This window comes from Labeo rohita, chromosome 2 (genome assembly GCF_022985175.1).
Source record: "Labeo rohita strain BAU-BD-2019 chromosome 2, IGBB_LRoh.1.0, whole genome shotgun sequence".
Lineage (NCBI taxonomy): Eukaryota > Metazoa > Chordata > Actinopteri > Cypriniformes > Cyprinidae > Labeo > Labeo rohita.
Window position 1 is genome coordinate 7,231,902 of NC_066870.1, and position 17,642 is coordinate 7,249,543.

The window sequence follows — 17,642 nt, forward strand, 5'->3', positions numbered from 1 at the left end:
TTAATTAGTGTTTTTAACAAAGCGTTTTTGGGAGTCAGTTTTGGGAGAACGAATGTCCTGCTTCTGGTGATTTTTGTTACTCACCTGAATGGAATGGAAACTGCTGTTTGGCCTCTCCTGTGTGTGCGTCCCAAATAATGGTGGTCTGAAATGTGCACATTCCCATTAGCATCTTAACTTCACCACATCATCTTATTTTGACAGAATACGATAATCACATAAGATCTCTACCTTATCAACACCAGCGCTGAGGATAAAATTTCCTTTCTTGTTCCACTTTAAAGCAAATATGGGACCTTTGTGCTGCCCCAGTGTACTGGCAAGATTACCTAGCAGTTATAGGACACTTATTAGATAAATGGGATTTTGCAATTCAATTGATGTTGATGATTTGTTAGTTAATCAAGCTCACCATCTTTAGTCCATATTCTGGCAAATCCATCATAAGATCCTGTGGCAAGAAGTGTACCTTCACTCTGTCCAACACAAGAGACATAAAAACATTCATTTGAATAATTCTGTGCATGAATTGTGTGCAAGAAAGAGAAGCTCAGTTGCAAGTGCTGCAAGCAGGGTTACTACAGTTCAGAAGCTCTAGTCCCAGGACTCACATTCCAATCCAGTGAGGTGACGTCTTTGTTACTGGGTACATCCTGCCCCCCCTCCCGAATGCAGTGCCGCAGCACCAGCTGAGTGGATCCTCCCGCGCTGCTTTCACTCAGGTTCCAGATCCTTGCGGTTGAGTCTCCAGAGCTAATGGTAAAAACAAAACACACAGATGAATTCCCATGCAAAAAGTACAGGACATTAAGCTAAGATATGCAAAGCAATAACTGGATTTCTGGCGTGACAACTCTCTGAAAGTTTAATATGGTAATACGCATTGCAACGTTAATGTGTTTGGTTTTGGCGAAATAAATCTGCAATGCTTCTGCGGCAGAGCAAGTACAAAGACTTGCTGCTGCCAATACATCCACAGACATGCTGCAGTGAGCATGTAAGAAATTCTGCTGAAGCACATATAAGAAATTACCCTGTGGAGCTGGAGAAGGTACAGGGTTTCCGAAGCTCTAAAACTGCTATAGCGAATCATGATTACATATTCAGGTCTTTATCAACCCGGACATATATATCCAGCATGGATGGATCTCTAACTTCTGCAATAACAAAAAACTCTTGATATTTTAAAAACAACTGCAGAAGATTAAAATAAAGCATATTTCATTACCTTTTGAAACTTAGAAGGGTTCAAATTGAGCAGATGACTGTACCATCAAGTGAAACATCACGTCATTATTGTCTATCAAACAGTGACGCCTTATGGAATAAAGGTGAACTGCATGTATTTAGTCTTCAGATATTTACATATTTTTGCACACACAAACAAAATATACTTGCACTACTACACACCTCGGGTCTCTAGCGACCGGGATTCGAACTCGGGAAGCAACGGCACTGTATGTCGCCCACAAGGTTATCGGCACCGACGATACATCCAAAATTTGGCAAATTCAGTGACATTCAGTGTAATACAGTAAATTCAGATTTTCTTTTTCTTTTGTCTGGATTCTGTAATTCCTTCCATGTTTTCCACATTAAGGAAATCACAGGGCCCTAACTGAGTCGGAACCTGACAGCCTGCCCCATCTAGAGTTTCATGCCAGAACTTTGTATTAAAATTCACAGTGTGAGAAAATAAAACTGTGGCTTTGGCTTAATACCAACCCAGAGGCCAGCAGATCACTGACGGGGTTCCAAGCACAGATGAAGACCTCAGACTCGTGGCCCCGCAGCACCATTGCTTTACTGGCTGGGATCTCCACCGCCCTGTCCACCTCCATCATGTCTGAGTGGTGGTCTGTCAAAGGAAGAGACAGAAACACTTTCAGTGCTGTGTGACATTATCAGGAGAAGGGGGAAAGAAAAAACAAACAAAAAAAAAAAAACAGTAGATGCATCACATTTCTCACTTCAGTGATTCCTAGACTTTTTCCCCCCATATATGCGCGATGGCGCTTGTGTGCACTAGAGACAGCTGTACTCTGCTTGCTGCCAATTATACACTAAAACACACACAACCATTGATCAAGTAAATAAACTCGCAAAAGTTTTCATGGTACAAGAAAACCAAAGACTTTACTGCACAGGACGTACATGTGAGAAACTTTGTTTGACCGTCTGAGGCTTCACTCATTGTTTACCTTTTCGAATACTCTACGAAGGCATCTTTATGCTGCTTGGAATGCAGTAGTAATTTAATACACTAAACTTACTTGCAGATGTCTGCTTTCAAATACTCAAGTGCACTTTGTGTCTTTGTTCTGAAGTGAGTTTGCAGCATAAGGTTGTGCATGACTCCACATAAGAGGTTATGTAATTGTGACTTTAATGTAAACAGTTATGTCTTATGTCAGTTAAGGATAAAACACTGAAATGTTAAAATAGATTTATGCATTAGTGTGAACACAGCCTATTAGTATTGCAGCTATGATGTTAGCAGTAATGGTCAAACAGAGAAAAAAAAAAATCTGCTTGTCTGGATAACTTTTAGATTCTTAAAGGGATCCTATTATGCTCTTTTACAAAGTCTTGATTTTGTTTTGTGGGTGTACAAGAACATGAAGCTTTCATGCTTGGTGGTTCAAAAAAAACGCATTATTTTTCACATAATTTACATTATTACAACACCTTTCTCCCAGCCTGGCACAAAAGCCTCGATTAGTTCAGGGTTTGATGAAGGCCCGCCTTCCAAAAAACGAAATGTGTTGTGATTGGATAGCTGTCCCACTGCGCTGTGATTGGCTAACAGCTTAGATGGTGTTTCAGTACTGTCACACCTCTTGACAAAGTAGCAAGCTCGTGTACAACTGTTAGCGCAAACTAGATTAAAGTGATACTTACATTTTAAATATGGATTTTTTTCTTACAAAAAGTTTTAGTAATTGTTGTGGTGCGACTTGTTTTGCACTGCACAGTATATAACTGCTGTGAGCTGATACAGTGAGTCGTTCTATCCAACATTAGCTTACATAACCAATTAAACTTCATCTTTACATTCTTAGCTTTAATGCAGATTTTAGATATTAGCCAATCAATCACTCACATTGCGCTCCGCTGGAACTTGGAACCGGCCGGTTTTTGCTCCAAACGTTTTCTTTCAACCAATCTATGTTCCGGATTTGCACTGCATTGCAATTAGGGGTGTGGGATATGAACATTTTTGATTCTTGACAATTAAAATATCCCTACGATCTGCTATTATTGAAGAAATAAAGTAAGCTTATCATGCTACAGCGTACATTCTATCAGTTGCAATTCTGGCCTCTGTCTCACGCGACATACATTCACACCAAATGTTTACTCAGCAGCAGAATTCCACTCACTAAACACTGCCAGGGCTCGACAATAAGGAGTGCCCGATGGCCCGGGGCCAGCGCGAAAGATGCTCGGGACAGTTGATGAATATGTCACTGGCCCGATTGGGCCACTGCCACGTCGTCACGAAAGTTTATCATTTGCACTTGTTGTTTAACCTTGACCATTTAAAATTTTAAGCAAACACAGAGAGACGCGTCTCTGACGGACAAATAGCCTACAAAAGTATTAGCTTTGACAATGATCAATACATAATTTATACAGTGGAGACAGATGCATCGATCGACCAGACATATTTCAACTGATCTCTGGTGCTGGGCTTGCACACGAACTGCACGCAATGTTCTTTCAAAATGTCATGTGTGTAGAAATATGACAAACTCTTTAGACATCCGTTATCAGAGGCCGAAGACGCTAAAGACGAACGCAAAGAGAAAAAAATACTGTAGCAGGCAGACCAAGATCACGGTGCATAATGCGCAAAATATTATCCTAAATATTGAAACTGTGGTTTATGAGAATGTATCTGTGAGGGGAACTGTTTATATGGCATTTTCTTTTCATTTGCCCATGTATGATGTATTTAAAGTAGCGTTCATAAGCAAGGAGCTGCTTCGTTTACAGCGGTAACCATAGAAAGGTAATATCACTCTTATTCCATAAGCGCCACCTGCTGGCAAAGAGTTTGCACTCTTTCAGTCCCTCTGCTATTTTTCCTAAAGCATCTTTTCATTTTTAATAAAATATTAATAATAATTAAAAAAATATATTAAAATTGTTGAACAAACAAATAATGTTTGGACTTAATTGGAATCGAGAATTGTACAATTTTATTTGGTATGCAAAATTTTTGTTGTCATATAAGCTTATTTATTAAAATAAAAGATAACATGAGTCAAAAACAATGATAACAGCAAGTTTTTTTTTTTCTTTTTTTGTGGTAGGGCCAGTGAAAATTGACTGGGCAAGTAAAAATTTGAACCACTGGCCTGACTGGGCCAGTAGGAAAAATCCTTAGTGTTGAGCCCTGACTGCCCTTATTTGCAATCACACAAGTACATTATTTGCATGTGTTTTAAACCAGAGGTGCTCAACTCTGTTCCCGGACATCTACCTTCCTGCAGAGTTCAGCTCCTACCCTGATCAAACACATCTGAACCAATTAATTAGGATCTGAAGGAGCACTTGATAATTACAGACAGGTGTGTTTGATCAGGGTTGGAACTAAACTCTGCAGGAAGGTAGATCTCCAGGAACAGGGTTGGGCACACCTGCTTTAAACCTTGGCGCTTAAACATTTCATTCACATGCTGTTCTGACATGTGCTTACATTTGAAGCGTGCGCACTAAAAAAAAAACAAAAAAAAAACAAAAGTCCGTCAAACCACCCGATGACTGGAGTAAGTGATCTTTCATGTGTGGTCTGGCCCAGGTGTTTTATGTAGCATAATTTCAGAAAGCTAAAGTCTGTCAGACCATTCTGTTTTTGCTTCAGATTTTGAAATTATAATCTAATTTAAATCAGAAATGGCTCATGCATGCAGCATCTTTGTGTGGATTAAGTTTAAAAATGCAGTGGTTGCCTCTAATTTAAATGGCTACAGAGGTTGACCTGTAATAGAGAAAATAAACATATTGTTCATGTACTCATATTTTCATTCTTTCTTGTCCCTTTCTTAAGGCAATAAATAATTATTAAAATAGCCCATTTGTTTGTAAAGCATCGGCAATCAGAATTGGCCATGAAGGATCAAGATCAGTGCATTACTAAAAAGAAGTGTGTGGTAAAGAAAGCCTGAGGCCCTGATCACACCGGAGGCGCCTTTTTTGAATTGTTTTCTATTGGCAGTGAGCATTATGCGTGCTGTTTATGCGCCCCGGGCATGGAGAGGCGGGCCTTCCGTCGTGGTGACAAAAGTTTTAATGTTGCCTAAAAAGTCCAGAGACTGCAGTGATGGAGGAGAAACTTTAGGTGTCTATCGCGGGTTACCCGGAGGTTTTTGCTGATATGACAGTTTACTAAACAGCTAAAAACCAAAGATTTTAGAGTGCTCGCGCTATAATCCTTTGATTAGATTGACAGGACGGCTGATTTGATGGTTGCCTAGCAACATAAAAAACCGCAACGCACTGCTCTTTTTTTAAAAGTCACAAGCCTCGCGTTTTCAGACGTAAAAACGCGTTCGGTGGGATCGGGGCCTAATATTATCATTATCAAAAAACATCATCACTGATTAGCCTTCAAACCCATAAGACCTTCGTTCATCTTCGGAACACAAATTAGATGCAATGCAACTGAAATGCTCCCAGACCCAGAAATGTGGTCAGAAGGCTCTCGAATTTTATCAAAAATATCTTCATTTGTGTTTCGAAGATGAACGAAGGTCTTACGGTTTTGGACGACATGAGGGTGAGTAATTAATGACTGAATTTTAATTCCAACAGTTTGAGAAAGCTTACTAGACAGCGTGTGAGATCCGTTCTCCTCTCCATTAGCCGTGTTTTCTCCGTTCTTGGCAGCGGTGGCTGCTGTGGCGCTGGAGGCGGCAGCAGCTTGCTGCTGAGCCAGCTTATCCTTATACACCTGCTGCCTCGTTTGCACCACATCTGGCATCACTGCATCAATCAACGACAGCGACTCGATCGGTCGTCCATCAAACAGCGTACCGTCCTGTGACAGATTACACAACAGGTACAAGGAGGTTGAGCAAATTTGTTCCGATTTAGTATCTTGCATGTTTAATGGAGAAATTGAGAAATATCCCTATCTGGTATAGGTACCAGTACCAGCACTGACCTCATTGATGCTGACTTCAGCCTCCACATACTGCAGGCCTTTCTGGATGATGGAGATGAGGGCAGCAGGGGGCACCAGAGCTCCGTTGATGTTGGACTGGCTGATATGGCTCTCTATGCCAAAGGTGAACGCTGAGTGGGAGAAGCCTGCGGGGGAGAGGAAGACAGCTCCTGTTACCATTTAGGAACAAGTATTTGTGGCCCTGGACCACAAAACCAGTGTTAAGTAGCACGGGTATATTTGTAGCCAACAATACATTGTATGAGTTAAAATTATTGATTTTTCTTTATTGCCAAAAATCATTAGGATATTAAAGTAAAGATCATGTTCCACATAGATTTTTTGTACATTTTCTACCGTAAATATACCAAAACTTAATTTCTGGTTAATAATATGCACTGCTAAGAACTTCATTTGGACAACTTTAAAGGTGATTTTCTCAATATTTACATTTTTTTTGCACTCAGATTTCAGATTTTCAAATAGTTGTATCTCAGCCAAATATTGTCCTATCCTAACAAATGGAAAGCTTATTAATTTATGATGTAATTGAAAAAAAATGTCCCTTATGACTGTTTTTGTGGTCACATCTGTGAATAGTGAAGTGAAAAGTATTGGTACTCTGGCACCAAGGCAATAACGAAACTGTAAAAATGTTCTATAATCTATAACAGTTCTCTTGACCCAATTTTGTCAGGCAGCTGATTTCAAACCAGTGTTATTATTATTAACTAGAACTAAATGCATAAAATAACATTTTTTACTTGAAACTAAATAACTGAAAATTAAAAAGGAAAAAAAAAAAGGATTAACTTTATTTTAGCTAAGCAACATTTTTTGTTTTGCTTAGTTTAACTTAAACTTTAACTAAAACTAATGAATAAAAACTATACAGGCATTAAAAAAACGATTCAAAGTCAAAACGAAAAAAATACTATAACTAAAATCCAATTAAAATAAAAAAAATTAGGGCTGACAAACTAATCGCATACAAAATAAAAGTCTGAGTTTACCTAATATATGTACTGTGTGTAATTATGTATATATAAATACAAGCACATTCATGTATATATTTAAGAAATATTTACAAGTATATGTATTTATTATAATTTTATAGAAAAAAAAAAAAAATATATATATATGAAATATTTTGTACATAAATATACTTAAATATATACATGAATGTGCTTGTATTTATATATACACATAATAACTGTGCACTGTACACACACATATATTAGGCAAACTTTTATTCTGTATGCGATTAATCACGATTAAACATTTGCCAGCCATAAAAAAAAATAATAAATAAAAAAAAACAAACGAAAAAACTACAATAGCCAACCAATGATGATAAACACTTAAAGGGCAATGTGTATGTGTGCGTTAAACAATTCTGTGCACTTCAAGAAAATCACTTGCATATGCAACGAAATGCCGCTATACTAGGTGACTAAATAGTGCCTATTGTTACTCAATGGCTAAAAAAATAAGATTTTACTTGTCAGTGTCAGGGTTAAAGCCTATGAATAAGTTTAGCACATATGTGACCCTGGACCACAAAATGAGTCATAAGTTCATTTTTTTAAATTGAGATTTATACATCATCCGAAAGCTGAATAAATAAGCTTTCCATTGATGTATGGTTCATTAGAGATACAACTATCCGAAAATCTGTAATCTGAAAAAAATTAAGATAATCGGCTTTGATGCATATTACTAAACAAAAATTAAGTTTTGATTCATTTACAGTAGGAAATTTACAAAATATCTTGATGGAAATTGATCTTTACTTAAAATTCTAATGATTTTTGGCATAAAACAAAAATTGATCATTTTGACCCATACAATGTATTTTTGGCTATTGCTACAAATGAAGAGTTTGGTTGCAAAACGCGATAAACGCCATTTTTTGACATTTGGATTTTATTATTGGAAATCACTGTTCAGATGTACCTTAATCCATGTGTGAATTGCTGCCATTAATACAATTTAAGAATGTACATTTTAGGCCTACTATAAAATGTATTTTTTCACAAAACGCGATATCCGCCAGACCAGTTTCTTTACAAAGTGCGATATAACCAGGGTTCGAAATTAACACCCGCCAACCCGCCAAATGCGGGTTAAAAATCATTTTTGGCGGGTATTGATAAAGACTTACCAGCCAGTTTGGCCGCTGAAGCATGAGCCAATCATGCAAATCATGTCAGAGACGCTCTGGGTCGTTTGTCCCCTCCGTCCTACATTTCACATGAACACTACGGGTGACGTTTTAGATATTGGCAGCAGCCGCAGATACTGTACGGTTTGCGGGTCCAATCAACGACGACAAGAGCGCGAAAATACAAACAAGAAATAGGAAATATCGGATGAGCAAAGAGGACTGAGCTGGACAGCGAAATAATCTAAAATCAAAATGCTGCGGTGGTTAGGACAGACGTCAGGATCACGCTAAGCGCAGCATCCACTGGGAAGAGAGTCAATGCCGGTGAAGTGCTCCGAGTTTGCGCATTGATTTAACGATAATATCAAAACAAAAAACATATATTTTTAAAAAGAGGATTCAATAGGCTAACTAAAAAACGTTTACCATTTAATTGTGTATACTGTAAGCTGTCAGTCACGTAGGCTACGTTTATAGCGTTTTGCAAAAAAAAAAAAAAAAATAAAAAAAAAGTTATGTTATGTTATGTTGTGTATGTTCTGGCCAAAACTAACTCAGAATCTTATTATTAATAATCAATCTTTGTATATACTATTCCATATATTTATGATGTATTGTTTTTTTAACCAATTTAAGATGTTTGACAATGTTAAGATAAATATGTTGCATTTTGGCATGGTTTTTGACTTATTTATGAACTATTTATGGACATAAAATTAAATAAAAAATATCCTGGATTTGAAAAATATTGTGTCCCTGGCCTTCACCGAGCTCAAGTAATAGTTTAATGTACAAAAATTGTGAATGAACTTGACTGTTGATGTCTTAAATAATAATGTCAAATAACCAACATTTCTCAAAATGGATATATCTCGTTTTGCAACGAAACTCTTCAAATATACCCGCGCTACTTAAGACTGGTTTTGTGGTCCAGGGTCACATATATTTTCACTTGCCTAATCTTGAACACTGACTGGTTGAAAGTTTCAGTCTCTTTCATTACAAAACACTATTTCCATTAATATGAACAGATGCACAGCGTTTGTTTTTTTGACAAACTGTAAACTCTAGTTTGTAGGTGCCTGACTCACTGTTGCTATTGCCAAGGCGTGTACAGGACTGGTTAAATAATTGAAAAAGTTCACTAACTAAAGTGAACTATATAGCGAAATTCCACTGGTTCTGACAACTTTAAAAGAACAGCATATAATAAAATCACATTTTTACATTTCAACTAAAAGATATGGAACTTCGGAGTTTCTATGCAGTTGCTATTGTCCTGCATTGTTTTAGTATGTTGTAATGTGGTTTCTAGGGTGTTCTGGGTGGTTTGTTAGGTGGCTAAACCACTAATTAGTTCCTAGGAAATAAACATGGCAAAGGGCAAAAACCTGCCACTGCATGCAATATGAAACAGGGTGCACACAGAATATGTGCTGTTGGCTCAAATGAAGAGGCTAGCCTGTAGATGATGAGCAGATACACACCTGACTCCTGCAGGTATCTGTACACCAGGAAATTGACCTCATCACTGCTTATGCTCATTTTGGATCCTGGGTGAACCAAGAGGTCAGGGCGAGAGTGGAGCCTGGAAAACAAAAGCATGTTATTGTGGTTCGCCAACAGCATAGGACATTACTGGACACACTTTTTAAATATATATATATATATATATATATATAAACAACATGCCAACTACCAAAGTTCAGAGCGAGTTAGATTTTCGTAAAGACATTTTTTGTAATGTAAATGTACATTTCAAACATGTATTTTTATAAAACAAGGACACAAACATATTTTTAATTCTGTAATGAGTAGTAAATCTGACTGGCTTGTACACTTTATTTTTAAATCATTTAGCCACTTAAAATTAACATTTCATTTCGGACCCTGCAAAGAAATGTAGTAAACCTGCTTTTCAGTTTACATAAACAACTCAAACCTTTTAAACAAACAGAGAACTGAACCTGACCTCCTCGACTGAACTTTCTCATGGAAGCCCATTTGAGCCCTGGGGAAATTTTCCACCCATTTGCTCACCACTGGAAAGAATACTTAGGAAGTGGCGCAGTAGGGACGGATATTGTGATGGGAAGAACTGCATGTGTTAAACAAGAGGAAATACTCCAGATGCACTTGTACAGCCTCTTGTTTGGTCTTTAAGCCTCTTTCAGTCTAATAAGCCTTCACGTAAAACAGCAACCCATCATATGACGAGACTCCCTGTTGTTTATGACGTGTCAATAGCCCTGAAAGTGCAACCATTTCCTTATTCATGATCAAATAAAATGCTTTTCCACATAAAAAAGATTCTTAGGAGGTGTTAGGTCAGTCTTTACATTAAAATCTTTTATATAACACTAATAGTTATCACAGATCAGAACATTGGTTTTCTGAAGAAAAAAAAAGCACTGATCATTCAGACAGCAGTGCTTTTTTTTTTATATATCCATTCATCTCAACAGCAGTTACTTAGCTGGCACAAGTCCCACACAAATACACATTTTGACTCATCAGATTTAAGACCCTTTCAAATTACTTTTTTATCAAATGAAGTACATTTTAAAGAAGGCGCAACTTTTATTCTCGCTGTAGTATTGTTGCAGCCACCGCCATGTTGTGGAGACGCTGTGTTGTTTCATTGCAAACGCGAAAGGACTTTGTTTGACCTTCCAAATGCGGACACAACTAGAAATCAGTGGTTAAGTTATATTTACAACACTGTTCCAGAACAGTACAACGCAAATATTCGAGTATGTGCAATGCATTTTACAGAGGACTGTTGCCTGAACCTGGGAGAGCAGCCTATAATGCCAGCTGTGCACACTATAAAGTGGGGCAATTCCAACTTTGCAAGGACAGTCTGGCACTTCTGACTCGCAGCCTGTAAGTACGTTTTCATGTTTAAAGAATTTGCTACTGACTATTCAAACGCGAGTTTTAAGCAGTGTAGAGTAGTGCTTGTTGTTTGTCGTTTCTGCAATCACAAATGCAGACATGATGTTATTTTTACACGGCGCAACGCAACACGTAAAAAGACAGTATAAGTCACTATAATCAGTAATTATGTCCTCACTAGATATAACAAACGGCTCATTTGTAATTGGTTTTATTGTTTTTATCGTCGTGCCGGGACAAGGCATCACAACATGGTAAGAGATGTAACATTTCTGTCACATGCTTGAGGTATTTGGCCAATCACAATGCACCGTATAAAGTGTTTCTGCAGGTTTTAATTTAAGACTTTAAGACCTTCTTAAGACCAACTAAAGAAAATTTAAGAAAAAAAAAAAAAAAAAAAATCAAAGGGAAAACAATTCAGCAGTATGTTCTCTATAAAGTTCAAGTTTTATTTTCACTTTCAAATTAGGAGCAATTCAGCATCTAGCAATTGTTTGTTTATAGTTCGTTTCAGTTTTCCCAGCTTTCCTTCTGTAAAAGCTCTGTGCACATTTTACTCTCACTTTCAAATTAGTGGCAATTTGGTGTCAAGCAGTTGTTTGTTTTTAGTTTGTTTTCCCTCTTTTCTTCACTTTCCTTAGGTTTTAAGTAGCTCGTAAAAGAGTTGTACGCATTTTTCTTTCACTTTTAAATTAGCGACATTAACGTAATAAACTTTTATTAACAAATCGAATAAAAATACACCATGTTGTATGCCAAATATAAAATATCAACTTACACAAAGTTTAAATAGGTATACAAAACTGAAAATCAGTAAACACTGTGTAACCAAATAAATTAAAAAAACGTAGAACGTTTATTAGCAAAACAAATCAGAGAGCTTGAAAGCACGGCATACACCTTGATGTAAAATATCTAAAAAAAAATAAATAAATTACACAGTATCAATAAATAAAAATCAGCACACACTGTGGAACCAAATAAATATGAAACTTCCACTATCATCTTAAATAAATGGCAGAAGTCAACAGGCTTTTCAAAATCCAAAATATTTTTTAAAAGGGCGCTTTTGCATTTAGTTTTGAAACTCTTCCGCCATGGTCTTGTCTTTCTCACCTCTCTCTTCGTGTCAGTCAGCTCGACTCATTCCTTATCAGGTGATAAATGAAATCTGATCAGTGATGTGACTGTCATTCAGCACACGCTGCATTGAGCAGCCGCGTTCAGTTTTTAATTGTATTCTCTGTTCTCTGAGCTAAAAGATTTTTATTACTATAAAAAAAATCAAAACGACAAGTTCTTCTTCGGGTGACTGACAGATGAAGCAGCATATACCACCATCTACTGCGTACTATTTAATGAATATTGAGCTAAGCCATGTAGCACAGAAATTACGCTTTCGCTTCACTTTAAAATGAAACATGTGGAAACAATCCCTCATGAAAATTAATGCAATGATCATATGAATTTAAGACTTGCTGCTCTGATTTAAGACATTTTCAAGGCCTTAATTCACGGAAAAGCGATTTAAGAATTTTTAAGACCTGCAGAAACCCTGTGTATAGCTGGCAAATCGAGGCACACCGCACTTTTCAGAACGATGAGCTTTGTAAAAATCGACGCGTTTCAGAAAGGTGGAGCAGAGAGGAGCAACAATAATTTACAGTATGTGGAAAATAATGTTTTTTGAACCTCAAACTGCCTAAACTCATCGCATTACTACAAATACACGTTCTTTTTAGCAACATCATGACTCCTTGAAGACTTCTTATGACTTTACAGGGTGAAATTTAAGACAGTCACATGAATTGTAAGGATCCTTGTTAATATAGTATGACACTTGCTTACCATGATACCAAGTGTTGATTAGATGCTCATATTCTTGCCATCCATGGGAGCAAAGTCAAATCAGCCTGTCAATAAAAAGACTGTGTTAGATACAATCTGATTTACGTCCCCCCCCCTCCTCTGTAATTAAGAAGAGGCAACAGCTTAACAGAATACAAGTGAAAATGTTTGTTAACATCATTCATTAACTCAGCTAGCAACTGTCAACATAATCATTTAGCTTTAAACAAATGGTAAATCATCTACACACATCATCACAGTTTAGAGTAAAACCTCCAGTTATTTTATATTTCCACTTTTCTTTTGTGACCAATGAGATTTATGGATATGGATTTTGTAAATTAATGCAATTATTTACAGCTGGTGCAAACTCATCACAAAAAGTAATAATCATAAAATTACATAAAGATTACATAAGTCATTGACACAGTCACAGGTGTGGTCCCTATTAGGTATCAGAAACAGAGATACTGGCAGGTTGTAACCTATTCCACTTCAGCTTTATTGCGGGTCTGACCGTACTGGCTCTAATCACACAGAAATCAAACTGCTGATCCGGCAGCCAATGCTGAGATAGTGAGATCAACCTAAAACAAGCCTCTGAAACTACTAGAATGAAACTACTAGGTTGACTGATAAGGGCTTTAAATGGCTGACCAATGCCTGATAGATAAACCAATATGTGCATCTGCACTCAAAATCCATCAAAAATATTTTAGAAGGGCATTATCCTGCGGTCAGTCTGTTGGAAGATTCTGTTACTTACACTGTGGGCAAAGTATTTACCCCAATGACAATAATGATCTCAAAGTATCCAAATAATGGGCAGTTAAATGGCCTAGATTATATAACTTCCACTGTATTACACTCAAGTCGAAAAAAAAAAAAAAAAAGGAAAAATAATAATTTCAACCATGCACTTTTGTGTGGGTCAAAATTGTCGCTTTTCTCTTCTGCCAAAAATCATTAGGATATTAAGTAAACATGTTTCATGAAGACATTTTGTAAATTTCCTACCGTAAATATATAAAATCTCAATTTTTGATTAGTGATATGCATTGCTAAGAACTTCATTTGGACAACTTTAAAGGCGATTTTATCAATATTTTGATTTTTTTGCATCCTCAGATTCCAGATTTTCAAATAGCTGTAACTCGAGCAAATATTGTCCTATGACCATACATCAATGGAAAGCATATTTATTCAGGTTTCAGATAAATCTCAATTAAAAAAAAAAAAAATGACCGTTATGACTGGTTGTGTGGTCCAATGTCAAATATATATTTCATAAAATATAACAGGATATATAACAGGATTAAAAAATTTAGTTTTCAGATTTCTTTCATTAACAGAGATTTCTTTACTGCCTGATTTTCAGTTTGAACGAGGTGATGCTAGTCATTTCAAAGACTTTTATTTCCCGCTTCAGACTATGATAACATCCAGTCTGAGGATAAGAAACACCTTTGATATTTGGAGCTGATTTTAAAACACATATTTCCTGACCTGAAAGTCTGTTAGCGTGTGATTCTCTGTCACTTAGCGTAGGGGTTTTCACTCTTTTAGATGCCATGGACCCCAAAATATGATCATCCTCATGCGAGGAACCCCATGCAGAACTTTAAAAGGCATCTATACAGTTTTTTTGTATTAAGACCCTATTGATAGTGTGAAAAATGTATATTTGGTAAAATATTAAGCTTCTATTAGGCCACATTGCTTTACTACTCATTATTGGTATTGAACTAGTCAACTTATTTTAATCTAATTTTGCATTTGTATCAAATAGCTAAATGTCCTTATCATTCAGCCTACAATAGAGCAATATTATACATCGCTTCTTTGACAAAGAAAAAAAAATCTAATTATACAGTTGCTGTAATTTATATATACATAATAACTGTTAAACTCCATGTGAGGTCGATTAATTTTTCCCTATTTAAATCTTCACCATAAAAACACCCGTATTATTAAAGGGTACAGTTATAACACGTCATTAAATTAAATCAAATAACAAAACGTATCTATGTATTTAGTTAATAAAACTTAATTAAGTGCATAATTAGGGAAAAAAAAATGAATAATAATATTTTCAAAAATCTGATCGTAACAACTGTTACACTAAGACTCTGCCGGAAGCGCCATTGCATGTCATTCGATTATTAGCTTACGGCTAATACGCATCGTGGATAAACGTCACCGGAAACAACAGACTCCCCAAACAAATGCAAAAAATGAGCGATTCTAGTTGCAACACGTGGTTGCTTCCATAGCAACGCAGCTAACTAGTCGGTTAAATAAAAGCTAGTTGTTGTCAACGTCCATCTCGCGTGCAAGGCGCGAGAAACCAGAGCGCCCATCCCCCACCGCGCGGCCACACGCGCTGCAGTTTCACTCTTCAAAATCAACTTTTCATGAGTTATAACCGCACTTCAGCAATCTAAAAACGCAAACGGGGAACAGAACGGTCAGCTCACGCATAACTGGGTTATGGGATGTGTTGGGGGGCGAATAAGAGGCTCGTCTTACTCGTGCCGATGCTTCCACTCTCGTCAACCGCTAGCTTCTGGAGCTAAAGTACTGAACAAATGTGCCACAGCGCCGACGCAAATCCGTCAGGAAGGTATCCCTCGATCTTTCAACTCCACAGTGGTACTTCTGTCCTCGAATAATATCTATTTTCCTATTGTCTGTTGGAAATATAAAGGAATAAAAGAAACATTTAGCAGCTTATGGACAGCCAAGCGCTTCAGAGGAAGCCGACGGCCTCAGACTAGCAGTAGGGCGGAGACTTTCCAGGCGAAAATGAGGTATCAGGCCAACGGGGCTTCCTTCCAGTCACGAAAAGTAATAAATAAAAATGTAAAAATACAAACAAACAAATAAATAAAAAAGCAATAAAATATGTAAAATCTTAAACATTATGTCCCTCAAAAGCGGGAGAATGCGTATTGTAGCGAAATGTTGATTTGGGATATTAACTTGTAATAGAAGACTTATAATTTGTACCGTATTGTATTTCGAAATCGACCTTTTTCAAAATGAAAATAACAAAAAGTTGATAAAATCGGAATGTTGATGGACAACATGGTTGAACGCCCAACCCCCACCACTGAACCAGAGGTGATTTTTGCCTGGCCGGTCACTGCCTGCAATTCCGCCACACCCACAATCTCCTCTGCTCAGTCATTCAATAACAGACTGACATCATTGGTCTGCGTATTACACTGCTATTTTCAATCTACCATAAGTTTTCTAAAAGCATCGCAGTAGTCCTGTGACTAAAAAATCAGTCCCTTGAGTATTAGAACTGTTTTCCCGTCTCTGAATCTGGAAAACGGACCTATGGTCTAATTCTAAACCTCCTTTAGAACCTCCTTAAAAAACATTTCCCCCTCTCTTCATTTGGGAGTTGATGACACATTTTAACCCTTGTGCAACCTTTTGGACATTTTTGTCCTTTTCAGTCTTGTTTTTTGTGATCATTTTGCTTGTGTTATTGCCAGCTGCATACATTTTGGCACAGGTGTGCATTTTTATTGGAATTTAACTATTTCACCTCCATTTCCTTTAATAAATCTATTTTACAAAAAAGTGTAACACTCAGCACCATTTGGAAAAAATGTCCCAATTGAAACCTATTAAAACTGCTATTTTTAATCACAGTGCCATTCAACTGTAAAATGATGCAATGTTTGTTAATAGACTTTCATTCTGTTGGCAGAGCTTCAAATTTATTTATTTATTTTTTTTTACCATTATTTACCAGATGGTGCAGTTTTTTCAGGTTTGGCCAATAAACAAAATACTCACTTTATTCCTGTTTTCTGCTTTCGCAAATTATAGAGGCAACTGGATAAATAATGCAGCTATAATTGTGTAGGTGTGCTGGTATGGATGTCAGAGTGTGGTGTGTACATGTGTCATTAAAAAAAAAAAAATTGTGTGTGTGTGTTCTTGTAATATTTGAGAAAGAAAAACTCTACTGCAAATCACAAATCCAACCACTGTGTGCATCAGCGGAGTTTTGCTGGCATCTTATGGGGAAAATCTGACACTGTGCCCAAACAGAATCTTACTGAAAGCTCATTTTTTGAGATATCAACCTCAAATTTGGAACACAGCTTGTTTAGATTTATGCCTTTGATTTTCTAGCAGGTTTAGAATTCAACATGTTTCATAAAATATATATTTTATATAAAATATGCTTTATATAAAAGCATTTTCATAAACTTAAACCTCTATAACTTTTTTTTTTTATTTCACTTTTTAAACTTTTTCTACTTCATCGTTAATCTGCCATGGGTCTTCTTTAAAATGAGACCAAACTTAAGTCTGTGTTCCCACGCTTTTTTTTTGACACTTTTTTGACATGGACATTTTTGTCCACTATGGACCTATGTGTGTTTTTTTTTTAAATTGGTGCACAAGGGTTAATCTTTGCTCATTGGAAAGATGCTATAAGATAGAACTGAACGCTTAACCCATCAGATAAACCACCAGCATGCATGCTCTCCATTTGAATTACTGGTTGACAGATGATAGTCCATATAT

General features: G+C 36.7%; 2 protein-coding genes across 2 annotated transcripts in view; one reads left to right on the forward strand and one right to left on the reverse strand.

Annotated features, from left to right (window-relative positions):
* Positions 1 to 5,910, forward strand: part of LOC127182894 (general transcription factor II-I repeat domain-containing protein 2A-like) — a 21,896-nt gene extending 15,986 nt beyond the window's left edge. Inside the window, exon 2 of the mRNA XM_051138589.1 lies at positions 5,821 to 5,910. The gene's annotated coding sequence lies outside the window, so the exon portion shown is untranslated. The remainder of the gene's footprint in view (positions 1 to 5,820) is intronic.
* The window catches only part of tbl1xr1b (TBL1X/Y related 1b), a 24,940-nt gene extending 9,057 nt beyond the window's left edge, over positions 1 to 15,883 (reverse strand). Inside the window, exons 1-10 of the mRNA XM_051138602.1 lie at positions 15,618 to 15,883; positions 13,089 to 13,153; positions 9,827 to 9,927; positions 6,173 to 6,318; positions 5,836 to 6,046; positions 1,726 to 1,858; positions 612 to 753; positions 413 to 476; positions 232 to 329; positions 85 to 145 (exon numbers count right to left, since the gene is read on the reverse strand). Coding sequence (XP_050994559.1) covers positions 85 to 145; positions 232 to 329; positions 413 to 476; positions 612 to 753; positions 1,726 to 1,858; positions 5,836 to 6,046; positions 6,173 to 6,318; positions 9,827 to 9,884 — 913 coding nt within the window. The 5' untranslated portion in view covers positions 9,885 to 9,927; positions 13,089 to 13,153; positions 15,618 to 15,883. The remainder of the gene's footprint in view (positions 1 to 84; positions 146 to 231; positions 330 to 412; positions 477 to 611; positions 754 to 1,725; positions 1,859 to 5,835; positions 6,047 to 6,172; positions 6,319 to 9,826; positions 9,928 to 13,088; positions 13,154 to 15,617) is intronic.
* Between the last annotated feature and the right edge of the window lie 1,759 nt (positions 15,884 to 17,642).